Source organism: Betta splendens, chromosome 17 (genome assembly GCF_900634795.4).
Source record: "Betta splendens chromosome 17, fBetSpl5.4, whole genome shotgun sequence".
In the NCBI taxonomy this organism is placed as follows: domain Eukaryota; kingdom Metazoa; phylum Chordata; class Actinopteri; order Anabantiformes; family Osphronemidae; genus Betta; species Betta splendens.
In genome coordinates this window covers 8,812,889-8,829,538 of record NC_040897.2, presented here as the reverse complement: position 1 = coordinate 8,829,538, position 16,650 = coordinate 8,812,889, and the positions used below count along the sequence as shown (strand labels likewise).

General features: G+C 49.7%; 1 protein-coding gene across 1 annotated transcript in view; it reads left to right on the top strand.

The window, feature by feature from the left end:
* The window catches only part of gpc1b (glypican 1b), a 39,452-nt gene extending 23,918 nt beyond the window's left edge, over positions 1 to 15,534 (top strand). Inside the window, exons 3-10 of the mRNA XM_029131480.3 lie at positions 5,619 to 5,846; positions 5,926 to 6,089; positions 9,860 to 10,025; positions 10,104 to 10,234; positions 11,447 to 11,575; positions 11,691 to 11,824; positions 11,904 to 12,079; positions 12,602 to 15,534. Of these exons, the coding sequence (XP_028987313.1) occupies positions 5,619 to 5,846; positions 5,926 to 6,089; positions 9,860 to 10,025; positions 10,104 to 10,234; positions 11,447 to 11,575; positions 11,691 to 11,824; positions 11,904 to 12,079; positions 12,602 to 12,807 (1,334 nt within the window). The 3' untranslated portion in view covers positions 12,808 to 15,534. The remainder of the gene's footprint in view (positions 1 to 5,618; positions 5,847 to 5,925; positions 6,090 to 9,859; positions 10,026 to 10,103; positions 10,235 to 11,446; positions 11,576 to 11,690; positions 11,825 to 11,903; positions 12,080 to 12,601) is intronic.
* The last annotated feature ends 1,116 nt before the right edge of the window (positions 15,535 to 16,650 follow it).

Sequence of the window (16,650 nt, the reverse complement as noted above, 5' to 3'; positions counted from 1 at the left end):
TACAGCACAATTATATTAGGATATATTTCTCAAGCTACGGTTGATATTTACGGTTAAAAATAGCAAAGGAGCAGCCGGTGTCCAGAAACCGCACCGCGTCCCCGACAGGCTGCAGCGACGCCGTGCCATCCTGCAAGTCCGTGCACATCTGGCTGCGTTTAGCAGGGTGTGCGCTAGCCAGCCCCATGTGGCTAAGTGTAGGGTGTTACTGCTCCAGCCCAGGCAGGCCGGGCCTTTTTAGGTCCACGGACCTGGGAAGAAGCCCCAAACAAGCCGCAGATTAGAGGACGGGTATGCTCACGCACAGCTGGCTCACAGCCCGAGAGTGTCTGCGCCGTGTATATGCCAGCATGCAGATGTGTTTACATCCACTCTATGTGTTTTTAGGTTTGTAATTTGTGAGTGACTTGGCCCGGGACTTTGTATACAGTACGTGTGGAAGCGCTTCGCACAGTCATTCATGGTGAGGTGCGAAGTAAACTCAAGGCGAGGTGGAGGAGTTAAACAAAAAGGGAAACGGGGGGGGGGGTGCAGTGCGAAAACGAGACCCGGCCAGAGAGCGCGGAGCGCGATGAGGGTGAGAGATAAACGCAGCAAATGGAGAGCGGTGGGCAGGAAGGGTGCCGGAGACATAAACAGGGGAAGACAGACGAGCCTGGATATGAAAGCGAGAGGGAAAAGGTCAGAGAGGACGCGGAGAGTGATGGCACCAAGGGGAACAGCGTGCTTTAGCCGGTAGCCAGGTGTGCGACACAGACGGGCCTTAAACCTGGCAGGTGGCCTTTGGTTTAATACCACTGACATCTGGACCGCGTGAGAGACTGTATGTTTAGTTGTAAGGCCACTAAATATATGGGCATAGTTGTCTTTTTGTACCAGTATGTTGGTCTTGGTTTAAATAAAGAAAATAAATAAAATCATAATAATCAATAATTTTCTAATTATCTATTTTTTGATTTTGTTTCCACAGCAAAATATTAACTTTAACATGGATATGTATTTACACTTCTTTGATCCTGATTTTAACCCAGCTCCCAGTCATCAGCAGTGAAAGCCTTCCCGGCCCCCTGCGGTGTCATCCGGCCTAATCTGATCTGAGTAGCGGCGACTGGCTGCTTATGGGCGCAATGCTTCGTAGATGTCCAGGGCCAAGGTTTGCTCATTTATTTATGTGGAACTCTGAACTTCACCCAGCTGGCCCGCAGAGTCACGTCATGTCTGCACTCCGATGGGAGCAATTCAGGGGAACGAAATCAAGCACACCCTAATGGATTACATCACGTTTAGGACACACTTGGATTCGAAGACAGCTGAGAGCGAGAGGCAGCCTGCTGGATAGTGTGTCAGCTCTAGGACAAGTTAGTTATTAATAATAAACTTAAAGCAATTTATTTAACTTACTTTTTCAGTTCCAACATCCCTACAATTAAAACAAGCCAATTTAAATCACATCCACTCTCTGCTGCACACCTTCTAATTTCCTGCTTTCAGGGTCACCTCTGATGATGTCATGAGAGACAAGGACATCTGCTCCCATTGTGAAGGTTGATTGGCTCATTTTATCTGCATGCAAATCACACCGAGGGGTGGTGGGTAGCGGATCGGGAGGTGGGGGGGGTCTTGCAGTACACTGGCCTAATTATGCCAAACGCATTACTCATTAGAAGCGATGGCGCCTTGGAATGATAAAACAAAACAAAAACAAAAAAAAAAAAACTGAAGAGGCTGGCGAAAAACAGAAAGCACGGCTGGAAGTAAGTTGAGATACAGTCGAGTGGAAACAGAGACCTAAACGATAGCGAGGGTAAGTAATGGTGCGGCGATTGGCAACAACAAGCAGAGAGAAAAGAGAACCAGATGGACGGGAAGAAAAAGCAACGGGCATAGATAAATGGTTGCATAATGCCAGCCAGAGCCTGGCGACAGAGAGAAGGAGGAATAAAGACTTCTACAGAGAGCCTGCTGATAAATGGCTTGCATTATGTGATGTGCTGGCTTGTTTAATATAAGGGACCTTTTAATAGCATCTAAACGCTGGCTAAGGGGCTTTCAGTGCTCCTGGGGCACAGTATGCGTGTGATAAGTGTTGTTATTGATGGAGAGTCGGGCAGACACATAAACAGTCTAATGGCTCCCACATCATCATTTGTGCATTCAGTTCGCCCAAGACGGCAGCGCGGCGTCTACGGCGTTCTGTCATTGTCCCTGCGCAGGTGAGGAAGTAACAAAAGGGAAAAGCGGAGGATTCTGGGCTTCGGTGAGGAGCAGGGTGGTGCTAATCAAATAATAGGATCGCTAAACTACCCAGTGGTTCTATGTGACCACTTAACTTTTCACTGAGTCATAGTCCTCATATTCGGAGGCAGGATTTGAATAGAAATGGTTTCGAGTCACGTCCCACGGCGGATTCCGCCCAGTCCATCAACGCGGTGTGTTCGAGTGCAGATCTGGTGCGTGTTGTTTTATTAAATAACACATTCAGCCCAGGGGTAGCAGCGTGTGGTCTCTGAGTGCCTCCCGGTTTGGGCCTCTAATGCTCCTCCACCACCTAATTCCCCTTCACTCCTGGCACACGCCTCATCGTTTCATCGCCGCCTCTCTACTCGCTGCCAAGGAGCCATCTAAGTAACGTGATTATCAGCACTTGTCAAATGGACAAATAGAATTAAGGCTGTCAGAAAGTATGAAAGAGATATAGAGTTTCAGCTTTCAGCTCTTTCCCTCTGATCTTGCTTTTGTATTCAGTCCTCCCTTTGTCAGCCGGTGGTGCTTTGCCAAATGTCAATTATTGTTCATGTCTCTCAATGAGTTTGGTATTTGAGACACTTTCCTGTATTAGACCCACTACACGTACGTGGTCCCAACACAGGAGCACAAACAACTCCATCACTGGTTCAATCAATGGATGCGAGCGCCGACCAGAACTGCTAAGCTCACTGTAAAAGAGGAGCGGTTATGGATTAGAATGAATGAGTGGCACGAGCAGGCTGTTAATACGACGGTGTCAGAATGTAACATGGGACGAGCCCAAGCGGACTGGAAGCTCCAGGGATGGCATCTCTGTATCACATTGAAGAGCCTGCCAGTAATGAAGTAATGTGTGTGTGTGCTTGTGTGTGTGTTTAATCAGGTTAAGAAGCAGTGGGATGAAAGATTGTAGGAATAAAGTTAAAATAAACCTTCAAGTCAAGGTGGCCTGGATGTGAAGCTCCGAGTGATTACAAATGAAATCATTAGCTCCCCTCTCACCAAAGGAAGAAAGTCATTAAGACACACACACTTGACTGATCTTGTTCTAAGTGTGTGTGTGTGTGTGTGTGTGTGTGTGTGTGTGTGTGTGTGTGTGTGTGTGTGAGAGAGAGAGAGAAGAGTCAGAGAGAAGAAAGCTCAGAGATTTCCCTAATCTACCGTCAGATTAAAGAAAAGTTAACTCTTAATTATTACCAGGTCTCTGTGGTCAAAGAGACCATGTGCTATTATACAATGAAACCGACTCAGCAGCTCAGTCACCTGCTTTTAATCATTCAGCTATGACTTAATCAGCAAATTAATGTCACCGATGCTGGTTGTTAAAAGCATTATGGGCAGTGTGTTTAACTGTTCCGGGTGTCTGAGTGAAAACACGGCTTGTAGCCGTCCGCAGGTTTCACCTCCAGTCGCAGCTCTTTGAGGTCGCTGACTTCGGCTGCGCGTAGGAGCAATTAGGCAGCCGCTCTCATCGGAGACCAGATGAGAGGCGGAGGTCGGGCTTTGAGGGACGACGCGGGACTGAGAGGGAGACGGGCGAAGCGGAGCCGAGGGTTAGCCCGTCGCTCGTCGCTCAACAGATGAGGACCGGGAGCGGCCGCATCCGCGCACACGCACGCGCCGGGAATGTTGGTGTCACACCAGCGGTGATCATTATTCACCTGAGCTGAAGGGCAGAGGACAGCGCGGTGCCATTTACCAACCCCACCGCCGCGCCGCCCGTCCCCCCCGCCCCTCTCATTCTAATGGGGATTAAGAGCAAAGCTGCACCTGTCACAGCAGCTCCTCATCTGTCTGTCTGTGTGTCCACCTGTGTGTGTGTTTGAACATTCCCAGCGTACATGCGTGTGGTCTCCGCAGACTCCCGGGAGTCTGGCGTTCGTGCGCGTTGCCTGTTTTGTGCGTGCGTGAGCGCCCTGCAAAAATGCAGCTTGTCCCGGCACCGGGAGACAGCTCTGGGCCGGCCGCGGATACTTTGTGGACAGTTTGAGCGACAGGAGGTCAGGGACCAGGGGAGCGGCGTGTCATCCAGACGTGTCCACAGCACTCGTCTCGCCGAGCGTTATAATCTGAGGGAGGACTTGCGTCACACGCAGCGACGCGGGCTGCACAACACTCATTAAGTTGCCATTTAGTCCCTGCTGAGGTTTGCAGCTGTAATGAGGGGCCTAGTAGACAGAAATGTTTACTTCCTGGAACCATTTGCATCTAGGAGGACTAGACAGCTTTCAGTCTGGGCCTCCACCACGTTTCAACTGCAGTGCAACTCCCAAAACACACGCTCCCGTGACGCTGTCAGGATGCCTGAGGTACAAACATGCCGCGCAGCGATCAGCTGTAGAAACGGCGAGAAGGCGTCCTTTGAAGTCGGCCGGTTAACGAGGGGAGAGCGGCAGCGGCCGGTGTTTATTAACGAGTGGGTGGGCAGGACGGGGAGCCGGCATCCAGCAGGGCCGGCGCTTAGATAATGCCACGCAGATGGGTCAGGGAGAGCTTAGCATATTAACATGTTGTGTAACCCAAAGTGCTGACTGTCTTCGGGCCTCGTGCACGTGGGCGTTTTTCCACTTGAACTGTTTTGTGTGTAGTGTTCTCAGGAATCCTTATTATTATTTAGCTGGAGGGGGGGGGGGGGTAAGCGACCACCAGGTGGTCCTCGCCCTCCCTTTTCTCATCTCTCCCTAACCTGAGGTCGTGGCATGGCGCGATAAGACGCCCGCGAAGTAAAAACGGCTGCATGCGCACGCGCGCACACTGGTGCCGCAGCCAAACAAATGAAGGCGCGTGAGCGTTGTCGCGGCGACGGAAGGCTCGTTTACACGCTGTTTACGCACGCAACGCATGTAACGAGGTTTTCGCCTGCAGCCGCCAAGAGGGCCGGGCTTTTAAAAAGCGTGCATGTAAATAAATTCACCAGAAGGGAGGCTGAACGCTGACCCATTAACTGCTGTGCCGCGCATCGCTTGTTACACCTCTACAGCCTAATGCAGCGTAATACAACGGCGCCGAATCAAATAGCACGCGGAGCTTAAAATGTCTTTTTTTGTTCTCGCTGCAGTTGCTTTGCGCGCGTTGTGCTCTGACAGCCTGCCTACAGCATGCGTCTGTCTCTGTTTACTCGGCTGTCTGCTCGAGGGCCTGCCTCTGCCTGCTCGCTATAGCTGCAAATCCTCACCTGGAGCTGTATATACCACACCCTGAAGCGCTGTCAATTCTCTGACAACCCAGTGAGGAACGCCGTCTCCGAGCTGCACAATGCCTGTGTGCAGGGAGAGAGAATAGAATAGTATCCGAATGGTTGAGGCTCCAAAATGGCTGGATGTGCGACTCCCTAAAGGCGCTGCTCTTCTTCTTCATGTGCTTATTTCCAGGTTACTTCATGGATCTGCTGAACCGCTCTGCCATCAACCTGCATGAGACTCTGACTTCAGCTCTGGGGCCGGTGTACTCCCAGAATTCCCAGGTCTTCTCCGACCTGTACGCGGACTTGAGGCTCTACTACCGCGGCTCCAACGTCAACCTGGAAGAGGTCCTCAACGAATTCTGGGCCAAGCTGCTGGAGAGGCTCTTCTACCAGGAGCACAGAGAGCGCTCCATAGGTTCGCCCGCCAAACGCCTTTCTCCAAGCCGCTCTACTTGGTGAACTCCTTTAACCATGTGTGTGTTTCCCGATTGCAGGCGACGACTACCTGGAGTGTGTTTCGAAGCAGATAGAGACGCTGCTGCCCTTCAGAGACATCCCCCGCGTGACCAACATGATGGTGACGCACACGTTCGTGGCCGCGCGCTCCTTCGTTCAGGGCCTGGTGGTCGGCGGGGAGGTGGTGCGCAAGGTGTCCCAGGTACATTTGAGTGTTTATGTTTCTTTGGCGATTACTGCTCCCTTTACAACCGCACAGCCCCACTTTTACCGGTCCACGCACACGGGCCCCCGACCACCAGCGGATCAATGTCCGTGGAAAGGAGATGCTCCGACAGCAACGACAGTTAATGTCAACGCCGCGCTGAAAAATGCCTCCGCGGGCCGCGGGGAGGGTTAATGTCTCCCCGGGGAAATGGCCTCCCGTGCGTGTGCGACAAGAGTAAGGTTAAGATCAGAGCACGGCTGAGAAATCATTTCAGCTCCTTGGAAAGCGAGCTGGCCGGTATCGATGCGCTGGTGAGAAATATCACCCATCAGGCGCCGGGCAGCGACGGGGGCGAGGGCATCGGCACCCGTGAGGAACGTGCTTATGCTTTGAGGGAACGTCCACTTCAGTGATGAATATTACAATTCTTTCCCTGAAGAAATATGAGGAGGTCAGACCGACGGGAAAAGGGAGAAAAGCGGTTGCGTGACAAAACATATTACGGCGCTGCTGCAAGGCCACGCATTTGAATGCGTCGTCTGGCCCTCGGAGATGTGTCAATTAGGCGGCTGCGGTCAAAACCAGGAGGGAAACAGATGAGTTGGATCGTGAACGGGCACATTCAGCTCCACACGGTTGAATTGGAAGGCGACGACATGACAGTGCTGCTCGTCCCGGGGACCTTTAAACAGCCTCTGCCGGGATGAACATGCTCCTGCTTGAGGACATATCTGCGCTGGACCCACTGAGCAAGAGAAGAAGAAAGCAATAATGGAACAGTCTTTTCGAGCCCAGGCTTGTCTCATAAATTGTTGACTCAACTTCAACCAGCTCCTCATTTCCTGATCTTAACTCTGGATAGCGACCATCCTCTCTCTCTCTGTTTATATTTCCCAGAGCTGTGACCCTGCTCCATCTTTTTTCATCACGAACAATTTGCTCTACTAATTCAGATCCCTGCTCTCCACTGTAATTCTATCTTCAATTGATTGTGCCCTAATGAGACAACCGTCCCTATTTATAGCCGCGCGTCGCCGCTTAAAGGGCCCAGTGACCGGGGATGTTTAACGCACACTGCTCCGCAGGCTGCCACGCTGTTTGGGTGTCAAGCAGGACAGAATCAATTGAAACGGGCCAATGTGTGCGCGTTCGCTGCCAAGAAACATGACGCGAATCGCTGCCGTGCATTTTTTTGATTAGCCGCGAAAAGCGGGAGCTGCAGCGAAGAGGTGATGAAAGTCTCCCGAAATGAGGCTGGGAACGGAGCGGGGCAGGACCGAAAAGTGGAAAAGACAGAAAAGAGCTCTCTGCAGCCCTTCCTGGTATCGCATCATTTCCTCCCTCCTGTCTCGCTCTGGGCTCTACCCGTTGCCGTGTCCTCAACTTTTTCCAGACAGTTTTACTCCCGGGGGAGGAGGGGAGCGCAGGAAGTAGGCCACGCGCCACATGGCTCGCCGGCGCAGGCGAGGAGTCTGCATCAGCTCACTCTGTAACGCATGGGGGGGGGGGGGGTCGCTCGTATATCTTTACTAATTACAGGGCAAAGACAAGCAGAGGTACTCGGCTGCCGTCGGCGATGTAGAAAGCACTGACAGGAAGAGAGAGAGAGAGGACACCTGAGGGCGAAGGGAAAGTCTGAGGACGTGTGGATGAAGAGTACTTCAAATCTACTGTAAATCTGGCTTTTAATGTCTGATAGGCTGCTGTACAGAGGACTCCCGTGTGTGAAGGTTCACCCCCTGACCCAACGGCAGCCACTTCTATACTGTGGGCCTTGATGTGTTGAAAGTTTTGCTGTAGAGGTTCCATCACGTGTCACGACAGCATAAATATTGCAGCAAGGAAAGCTGACAAAACGTTTGCCAAGTACAATTTGGGCCTTCTGACGTTCTGACATTTTCTTTCTTGTCTGTTTTTCCAAAAAAAAAAAAAAAAAAAAAAAGGGCATCGATCAGACGTAAGAGTGAGAGTAATCCGCTGCCACGCTCCAAGGTCCCGGCCTCTCGCTGCTGGTTTTAATTTGGCCGCCCCTCCTTCACAGCGCCTGCAGCTGTCAGCATCGACCTCCAATTAGCAGCCCGTTATCCCCCGCGTTAGTCCTGTACGGATGATGTAACAGATAGTAGGTTAATCGCGCCCTCGCTCCTCAAGCAGTATGTCATCAACATCGCCCCGACTCTTTTTTTTTTTCCCCATGATCAATCTTTTAGCTCCTATAGCTTTAACAGCCCCCCGCCCCATCAGCTCCCATCACTCCCTTCCTCTGCTCCTCTCTCTCTCACCAAAAAAGCATTTGTCTGACTCATCCCTGGTTAATGAGCGGTGGGGTGAGCGTGAGCGGAGGGGAGGAGACGAGGGCAGGAGTGACGATCTGACTCATATGACTCGAGATTGAGCCTGGGAAATGCGGTTATTGCTCCTTATTTCACTCTCTGCTGTCGGACTGAGCTCTATTTACTAATTTAGGCTCATTATGTATTTTTTAAAGTGGTTTAAAATTTAATTTGGGGCTTTTGAAATAAATTACTTTTTGCCTTATGTGGATGAGATGTGATTAGATATAAATTTAATGTTCCTTGAGGGGAAACTGGGTTAATACTGAATAACCATAAATAGCCACTGAAATAAATCATAATTCTATGCATGTTCCATGTTTTCAAAACTTATCAAAGTGTATGAAGCTATAGGCGAAGCAGACAAATGAAGACATCATAGGACACGCAGGCTGCAGAGACGCTCATTACACTTACAGTATCGCGGGACGATCTTAACGCCCGTTGTCCCGAGAATCACTTGTAGCCTGAAAAGGATCACATGTGTAGCGAGCAGACTTCAATCTGGACTAAACACGTCTCCAGCTTGTTTTCCTACCACATCCCCATTGTTTCCACTGTCTATTGGTTAAAAGCTGGTTTTACTGTGACTTTGTTGTTGCAAGAGGAGTTTCCAGGAAAAGCATCAGGCTGGCCCAGATGTCAGCTTAGAGGAGCTTTGTATGCGTAGCTGTGCTCCCTCGCTCTCTCTCTCTCTCTCTCTCTCTCTCTCTCTCTCTCTTTCTCTCTCTCTCACTGTCTCCCTCTCTCTCTCTGAACACACATACACCCACTTCCTGAGGTTTTGTATGCATAGCTGTAGTCTCTTGTGAACAGAGCTTACTGGTATTAACCCACTTTCACTTTTCATGCACGAAGGCCTTTTCCTGATGTGTGTGTGTGTGTGTGTGTGTGTGTGTGTGTGTGTGTGTGTGTGTGTGTGTGTGTGTGTGTGTGTGTGTGTGTGTGTGTGTGTGTGTGTGTGTGTGTGTGTGTATGGGGGGGGGGGGCAACCTCGGACGATAGAGGGAGCAATGGAAGCGAAGGGAGGTTGGAGTGAGGGACTGAGAATACTTGTATGAATGTCAGGCCCTTTTCATCTCATGTGAAACAAAAAGCGAATTCTCCCAAAGTGGTTTCCAAGGAAACTGTGCTGAATGCGAGTCTGATGCGAACTAAAAAAAAAGGTCACCATGGGAGGTGACCTCCCACAGTTCTGCTGCTGTCATTGTCTGGCTAAATACATTCGCATTTTATCATCGAGTTTTACATCCCATTAAATCTCAGCTCTTTTGTATAACATAAAAATCAACTCTCCTACACAGTGAGATAACTGTTAAAGTAGGGGAAAAGTGATCCACTGCTGCTTTCACTTTTACCTTTTAGGCTATTAGATCATATGTGTTGTTTCTCATCCAGGTGTGTGTTTATTTTGGTCCCGTCCTACCTCAGGTGCAGCTGAGCCAGGAGTGCATGCGCTCCATGATGAAGATGACTTACTGTCCCCATTGCCGCGGCATGGCCTCAGCCAGACCCTGCCCCAACTACTGCAGAAACGTCCTGAAGGGCTGTCTGGCCAACCAGGCCGACCTCAACACAGAGTGGAGGCATCTGACAGGTGGGCATCCACTACTACTGTGCAGTACATCCAGTTCAGACACCTTTAAACCGTTTTTCCTGCTTCCTGTCTTTGTAGAAACCATGATGTGGGTGGCCGATCGCTTCGACGGCCCGGCCGGAGTGGACAGTGTGCTCCTCTCGCTACCCAGTCGCATCTCCGAAGCAATTTACACCATGATGACTAACATAGAGACAATCAACAACAAGGTCAGAACAGTCTTTCTAATACACAAACCAACTGACTGATCATTAAAGTGATTTTCACATGCTGCAGGTTAATGCAGGTTTACTCTCATTAAAGACACATGCAGATGAGTAACTTCGTGCATAATTCAAATAGACACTATCCATGGGTGGGATGGTTTGGGGTCAGTCCCATGAAACGACTCCATACTTTGATCAGTAATTTAGCTCGTGCTGTGACTCCACTGACACAATTGACTAATGGAGGAGAACTCACTGGTCCCGTCACTAAACTCTCTCTGGAGAGAAAGCTAATGTACCCGTCCTGGGAGCACGGAGTGTCCTCGGTTTTTAAACGATGGTTGGGAACACTGGGTCGTGCTAATATGCTGTTCTTGTAAAAGTAACACAATTAACCAATGTGAAAAACAGCGCAATTATATTTTGTGAGAAGCCAATTAGACGTTTGCTGCAATCTGCAGTATAGAGAGTTTCTGCTGGTGGCACATCCATCAGCCACTTCATGGCAGCTTTGTGACATATACAGACACTTTAATTAATTTATGCATGCAAAACTGTTTTTTTAGATAGTTAAAATATTCATACCACACAGTAAAAGATTAAAAATAGTTTCATTTGGTTCTTAAAGGCAGCAGTAACAGTCTGGATGTGTTGTTTGGTGGGGATGTTAGAAGAACAAAGGTTCCACTGAGCTGCTGTGCTCTTGTTGGTGCCTTATGATCCTGTCACATACATTCCCTGTTCACATGCCACAGAATTAATAGAAAGTGCACGTTGTATATGTAAATGTCAATGGCTGCCTGCCACCACTCTACTGTAGCAGAATTAATACCACATTGTGTGTGTGTCCATTATACGATCTGCTGTGAATCACACAGTGTCAACAACTTATGCTGAGAGACACGACTGGAGGCTTAAAGGAATGATATTTTGTGGGTATTTGTGAAGCTTCGCAGACTCGAGGCCAGATTGGAAGACAGATTGAGTGCAGTCGCGGAGTGTTCCCTGGGCTCCACTTAGAAAATCTCAGACCCATAGGAACAAGTAGTACCTTCTAGAGCTCTGAATCATCCTGCTGCATCCATGTTATGGTTGAGTCATGGTGCCATTTAAACAACAGCCGCATGCCCCGGTTGGCTTTTAAAGGTAGACATTTGTTTAGCCCACTGTAAAAAGCATGGGGCCAGTCCATCATTTCTTCTGGTTCCTCCCCAGTTGTTCCAGTCCTGTGGCAGCCTCAGAGAGGGAGGAACCAGCAGCACCGATGTCAGTGACATCATGAAGAAAGGGAGGGTCACAGTGGAGGACACGCTGGGTTCAAGCTCCACCAGAATGGACACACTGGTGAGTATCTGCCCAGTTCAACCTGGGTCGTCAGTATGAGCAGAATAATCTACTGTACTAGGATTTTTTTGCGTAGAAATATAAAAGGCTAGAAACCTTCTCACCTCTTCCTCAGGTGCCTGAAGTAACTGCGCTACTGAGGGAGCTGCAGACGTACTGGGTTTCTCTCCCGAACGTTCTCTGCAATGACAGAGTAGCGACTGGAACAGGCGCCGAGGAGAAGTGTTGGAATGGCATGAACCGGGCCAGGTGGGGCTTCCGAGCCTTTCAGGAAGCACGTTTCTAAGCGTGCTGTTCTGCATCCATGTGCTTGCGTGTGCTACTGTAGGTACCTTCCTGAGGTGATGGGCGATGGCCTCGCGAGTCAGATCAACAACCCCGAAGTGGACATCGACATCACCAAGCCAGACATAACGATACGCCAGCAGATCATGCAGCTCAAGATAATGACTCACCGCCTGAAGAACGCGCTCAACGGCCAGGACGTGGACTTCCAGGACACCAGTACGTACCCTCACAGACATAGAACAGATTGTAGTTCTGGAAATGCATTTGGGTACGTCTGAGACAGCAGCACATTCCTGTGGTTTAAATTAGTAAAAGCTGTGTTTCTGCTAGCAGCTAAATAAATGCTGCACACTGATCAGGCATAACGTTCTAATCACTGACGAGGGAACAACACTAATTATCTCCTCATCAAGGCACCTGGTGGTGCTGGATTTGGAAGCAAGCCAACATTTTGCGATGAAACGTGATGCGGCAGAAACGCAGGAAACAGATTGGAAGTGCAGAGATTGCAGCAAAATTGTCGTCTGCAGAACTGCAGCTTCTGTGGAGTGTTCCTGGTCAGAACAGGGCCGGACCACGGCTCTGTGGAGGAAGGGGTCTAGAGGAGTCCATGCTGTGAAGGGTCATAGGGTGATAAGGGGATGCAACAGTAGGCACTTTGCTATAATCTCCCTGTATTGTCCCTATGAATGCATCTGTGCCTTTCTGTCCCCCCCCACCCCCCTCCCCCATCTTTAGGCGATGATGTCAGCGGTTCTGGAAGCGGCATGTGCTCCGACAGTTCGTGTTCCCGGAGTACGCGCCCCGCCTTCCCCAGCACCGACCAGCCCGTAAACAACCCATATCCCCCAGAAGGTGGAAAGGTGAAAGGCGCGGCCGACAGGAGCCTCCCGTCTCCCACCCTCTACTTGCTTCTGCTGCTCATGGTGCTGCTTCGACGATAATTGATGGGGGGGAGGAAGCCACTAACTGGGACTGAGTCTGGGACAAACTGGGTTTGGGGAGAGTCAGAGAGGGGAGGGAGGAAACGCCGGGGGTTAGTTACATTGCCAAAACTAAATGGGTATAAGAAAACAACAACAACACAAAAATCACTTGGACGAACTTCCTACTGGTTTTGGATTGGAACCAAATGGAAGTACTGGTAAATATTTCGGTTCTGCCCTTGTCTTTTGTTTTCTTCTTATATGATGACACCATTTGAGCTGGTCTTTCCACATAATGTTTTGTTTCTGGTGTTTGGGTTCTGTACCTGAGACTGATGTTACAGCTGATGGAGAGTTACAGTACGGAGGATGGGGCTCAGACGTGTGCGTTTGCCAATTCGCTCCCTCAAAACAGAATTCATGCTCAATAGAATCATTTATTTCCCGAAGCTGGAATGTTTATCATTTACAAAAAAAAAAAAAAAACACAACAAAATGAAGTCAGATAGTGGTTCTTTCACATGGAGAGTGAACAGGCCAGCGTTGCCTCCGGAGCCCTCCATGCAATAAGCCTCAGAATAATATCACACGTCTGTCAGCGGGGACCTTTACGCACCTTTACGCCACGTCATCGTGTGAGCTGTAATAAAAGCAGCGGCCGTCTAACGTGGGCGTAACGGGACCCATCCTCCACCCCTCAGCCCCTCAGCCCCACGCCCCCTCCCCCCTCCCTCCCTGCTGGTGACGGATCAGGATTCTGGCCGGGTTCAGGTCTCGGGTGACGCCAGCGTCCCACTATAGACCTCTGCAGTGCACGTGGGGGGGTGTCGAACGAGCAAACGGACCGGCAGCGAGACGGAACCGCTGCTGTCATGTAGCCGCTTTTTTTTTTTAGTTCTAACGCGTTCATCTCGACGACGCCCCGTGTTCCCGTGATTCGCCTCGTAAACGTGAGCGGCGGCGTCACGCGCCTCTGCCTAACTGCAGCAGTGTTCCATGTCGCTGCGAGCTCCGCATCTTTGAACCACATTATCGTTTCTGTGGCAGACACAACAGTGTACATATTTTTAACTTCTTTTTTTTTTTTTTTTTTTTAGGGAAAATACCCAGTTAGGTACCAAAACCGTATAACTGCCACATATGCAGCGTGCTATAACTCATATTTCTGTCAAATCTGTCAAATCGTATCAATACCTGCGTTTCATATTTCCATATTAGTCCCTCACCCATCAGCTCTAATGACCTTTAAAGCATTCCTCACGCTTCTACATGATGGCGCGACGCCGTAGTGAGAATGTTATGGGAACGTGGGGATTTTCCCCATGAGAAGCTTGCCGGGGAGCCAGTGCCAGGAGAATGGGAGGAAGAGTGTAAATGTTTGTACGTGAAAGAGAGACTCTAACGATGAACCTTTCTTTGGATGGGGCCGGAATGAAATGCTTGAAAATGTATCGGCTGATGTGTGAGCAATGCAAAAAGACTAAAGTTGATGTAATGTGTGACACGTTATGGTGACGCTGTTTTCTTTCTGACATGCGTCTGTGCGTGTGTGCGTGTGTGCGTGTGTGTGTGTGTGTGTGTGTGTGTGTGTGTGTGTGCGTGTGTGCGTGTGTGTGTGCGTGCGCCTGATTGTCTCTCTGCCTTGCGCTGGGATCGAAACCACAGATGTAATCAGATTACACAGCAGAGAGCGGTTAGCGTTATCCGGATCCTTCGACGGTGACATTCCAATTCAAAGACAACCTGCAACTCAGGCCTCACAACTTCAATTTCTGTGACTGCCTCTCACTGTCATCAGCTGAACTTTGCACAAATCCCCCCCTTTCACCTTTTGATCTCATTAACATGTGGCACACGCCCCCCTCCTTTTTTTTTTTATAAAACCTGCACTTTTATGAGGCCAATAAATGGCATCGTCTGCACAGAGACATCACGAGCGGGCCGATCAATACGCGAGCGAACACCTCCCTGAGACGACTATTGATCGGAGCCGTGCGTATGCAGATACTGTAGGCGGGGCCCGGCCCGGTGCCTCCTGTTCAGCTGAGGGGACGCCGTGTAGACACGACGGGCCTGAGCGACAGGAAGCAGGAGGAGGGGTTTCCCAGTCCTATTGTCCATGACCGTAGGTGCCAAGATCCAAAGCCGATCATTGGGCCCGATTGTTGGGTTCTAACACTGAGCTGAGAATAGGAGGCGTTTCAGAGATCTTATAATTCTCTTGTTTTATCTGCTTTCGTTTCGATGTTATGAGAAGAGTTGACGATAGACGTCAGAAAGAAGTTGGAAACTACAAATGTCTCATTTGCTGTTGTACCTGAAATCTTGTGTCAATTATATACATTGTAAGATTTTCAACATGCCTGTGTCTCCTCTTTGTGGTGTCAGTGTCACCTGTCCAAGTGGTTTCCCAGGGTGCACTGGGGCAACGCCGCCGCCTAAAAACGAAGGGAAAACGGGCCAGCACCCTCCAGCCATGATGTCAGAGTTGACAGCTGCTGCCTTGTGTTGCCACACAGGAAAAGCTGACGCACAGTATGTTGTGAGCACACTAAGAGCTTTGTCTTGTCAAGGGGTGCGTGACCGTGATGCGGTGGGAGGCCGGTCTAAAGGTCTGAGAGACTTTGTTCTAGTGCAGCAGTGACAGTGAGGTGTCCATCGCTGTCATCTTGATGTCATGTCAGGGCGACAACATTTAACCAGGGCGATGAATATCACAATAAAAGCTCAATGTCAACCTTTTAACCAGTGTCAAAACGCACTGAGTGTATGTTTGTGGATCCAGTTTGTTCCCAACCTCAGCCTTTGCCCACATGCATCCGTCCACACGCCGCAGCTAATCTGCACACAGTGCATTTGATCCCCGTAATAACGGGGCCTCTTTCATCGCGTGTCAGGCACCTTCACATTACCAGCGATCGATTGTGTCTGACGCTTTTCACCTTCTCCCCTTTTTACCCGCTGCACACGTAAGTGCACAAGCACGCAGGCGTCCTCCTCGGCGTCTTGGCTTTCAGCTCGCAGCCCTCGGATCGCGGCGCGCGGCCTTATTTGAAAAAGATTAGCTCAACGGGGCAAAGCATTTGTCAATAAAAATCACAGCTCAACACGCCGTGAAGTGGCTTCGCCCGAACAATCTGTGAAAGTATAATGCTCTCGCAAAGTGATAGCCGGGCTGTGACATGCTGTGTGAACATGGAGACAAAGGTCGAGGGGTGTTTGAGCTGTTTTCAGCTGTTTATCGTCCTATAAAACAGACTTCAGTCTAATAAATGTGCTCAGATTAGTTAAAGGGCAGTTAGAGCAGCTGCATCATCTTATCTATGTGATTTCACAACACATGAATGCTGCTGATTCTTCACAGACAGCGAGGGAGAGATCCCCTGTAATTTTCTGCTAGTTCATCTAATGAACACCCAGAGCAGCCTGTTCGCCCACTGATCTCCTCTGCATTGTCGAAAACGCGTGCCTTCTGAATGATCAAACCCGTCCTCTCGCTCCCATGAGCACCGTGTCTGTTTCCGCCTCTTTCTGATAGCAGCCTGAGTGAGTTATGTCATTTTAAAGCCCTGCTTGTATTCAGCATGGCCTTGAATGAGACTAGGGCTCATGCTGCCACCCAGTGGGGACCAGGTTTGGTTACAGCACCTGAGCCGTGCTCATGAGGCATTTGGTCAGATTACTGTAAAGCACAACCACCATTAACAGCTAATGGTTAAGGTTCTGACCCCATTATAATGTTAGTAGTTAGGTTGTGTTTGATTCTTTTAGCGGTGATGTCGGACATGTTCAGTAAGACATGTAATGCTAGTTTTATGTAGCAGGGAATTAGAGAGATGACAGATGGGACATACATACATG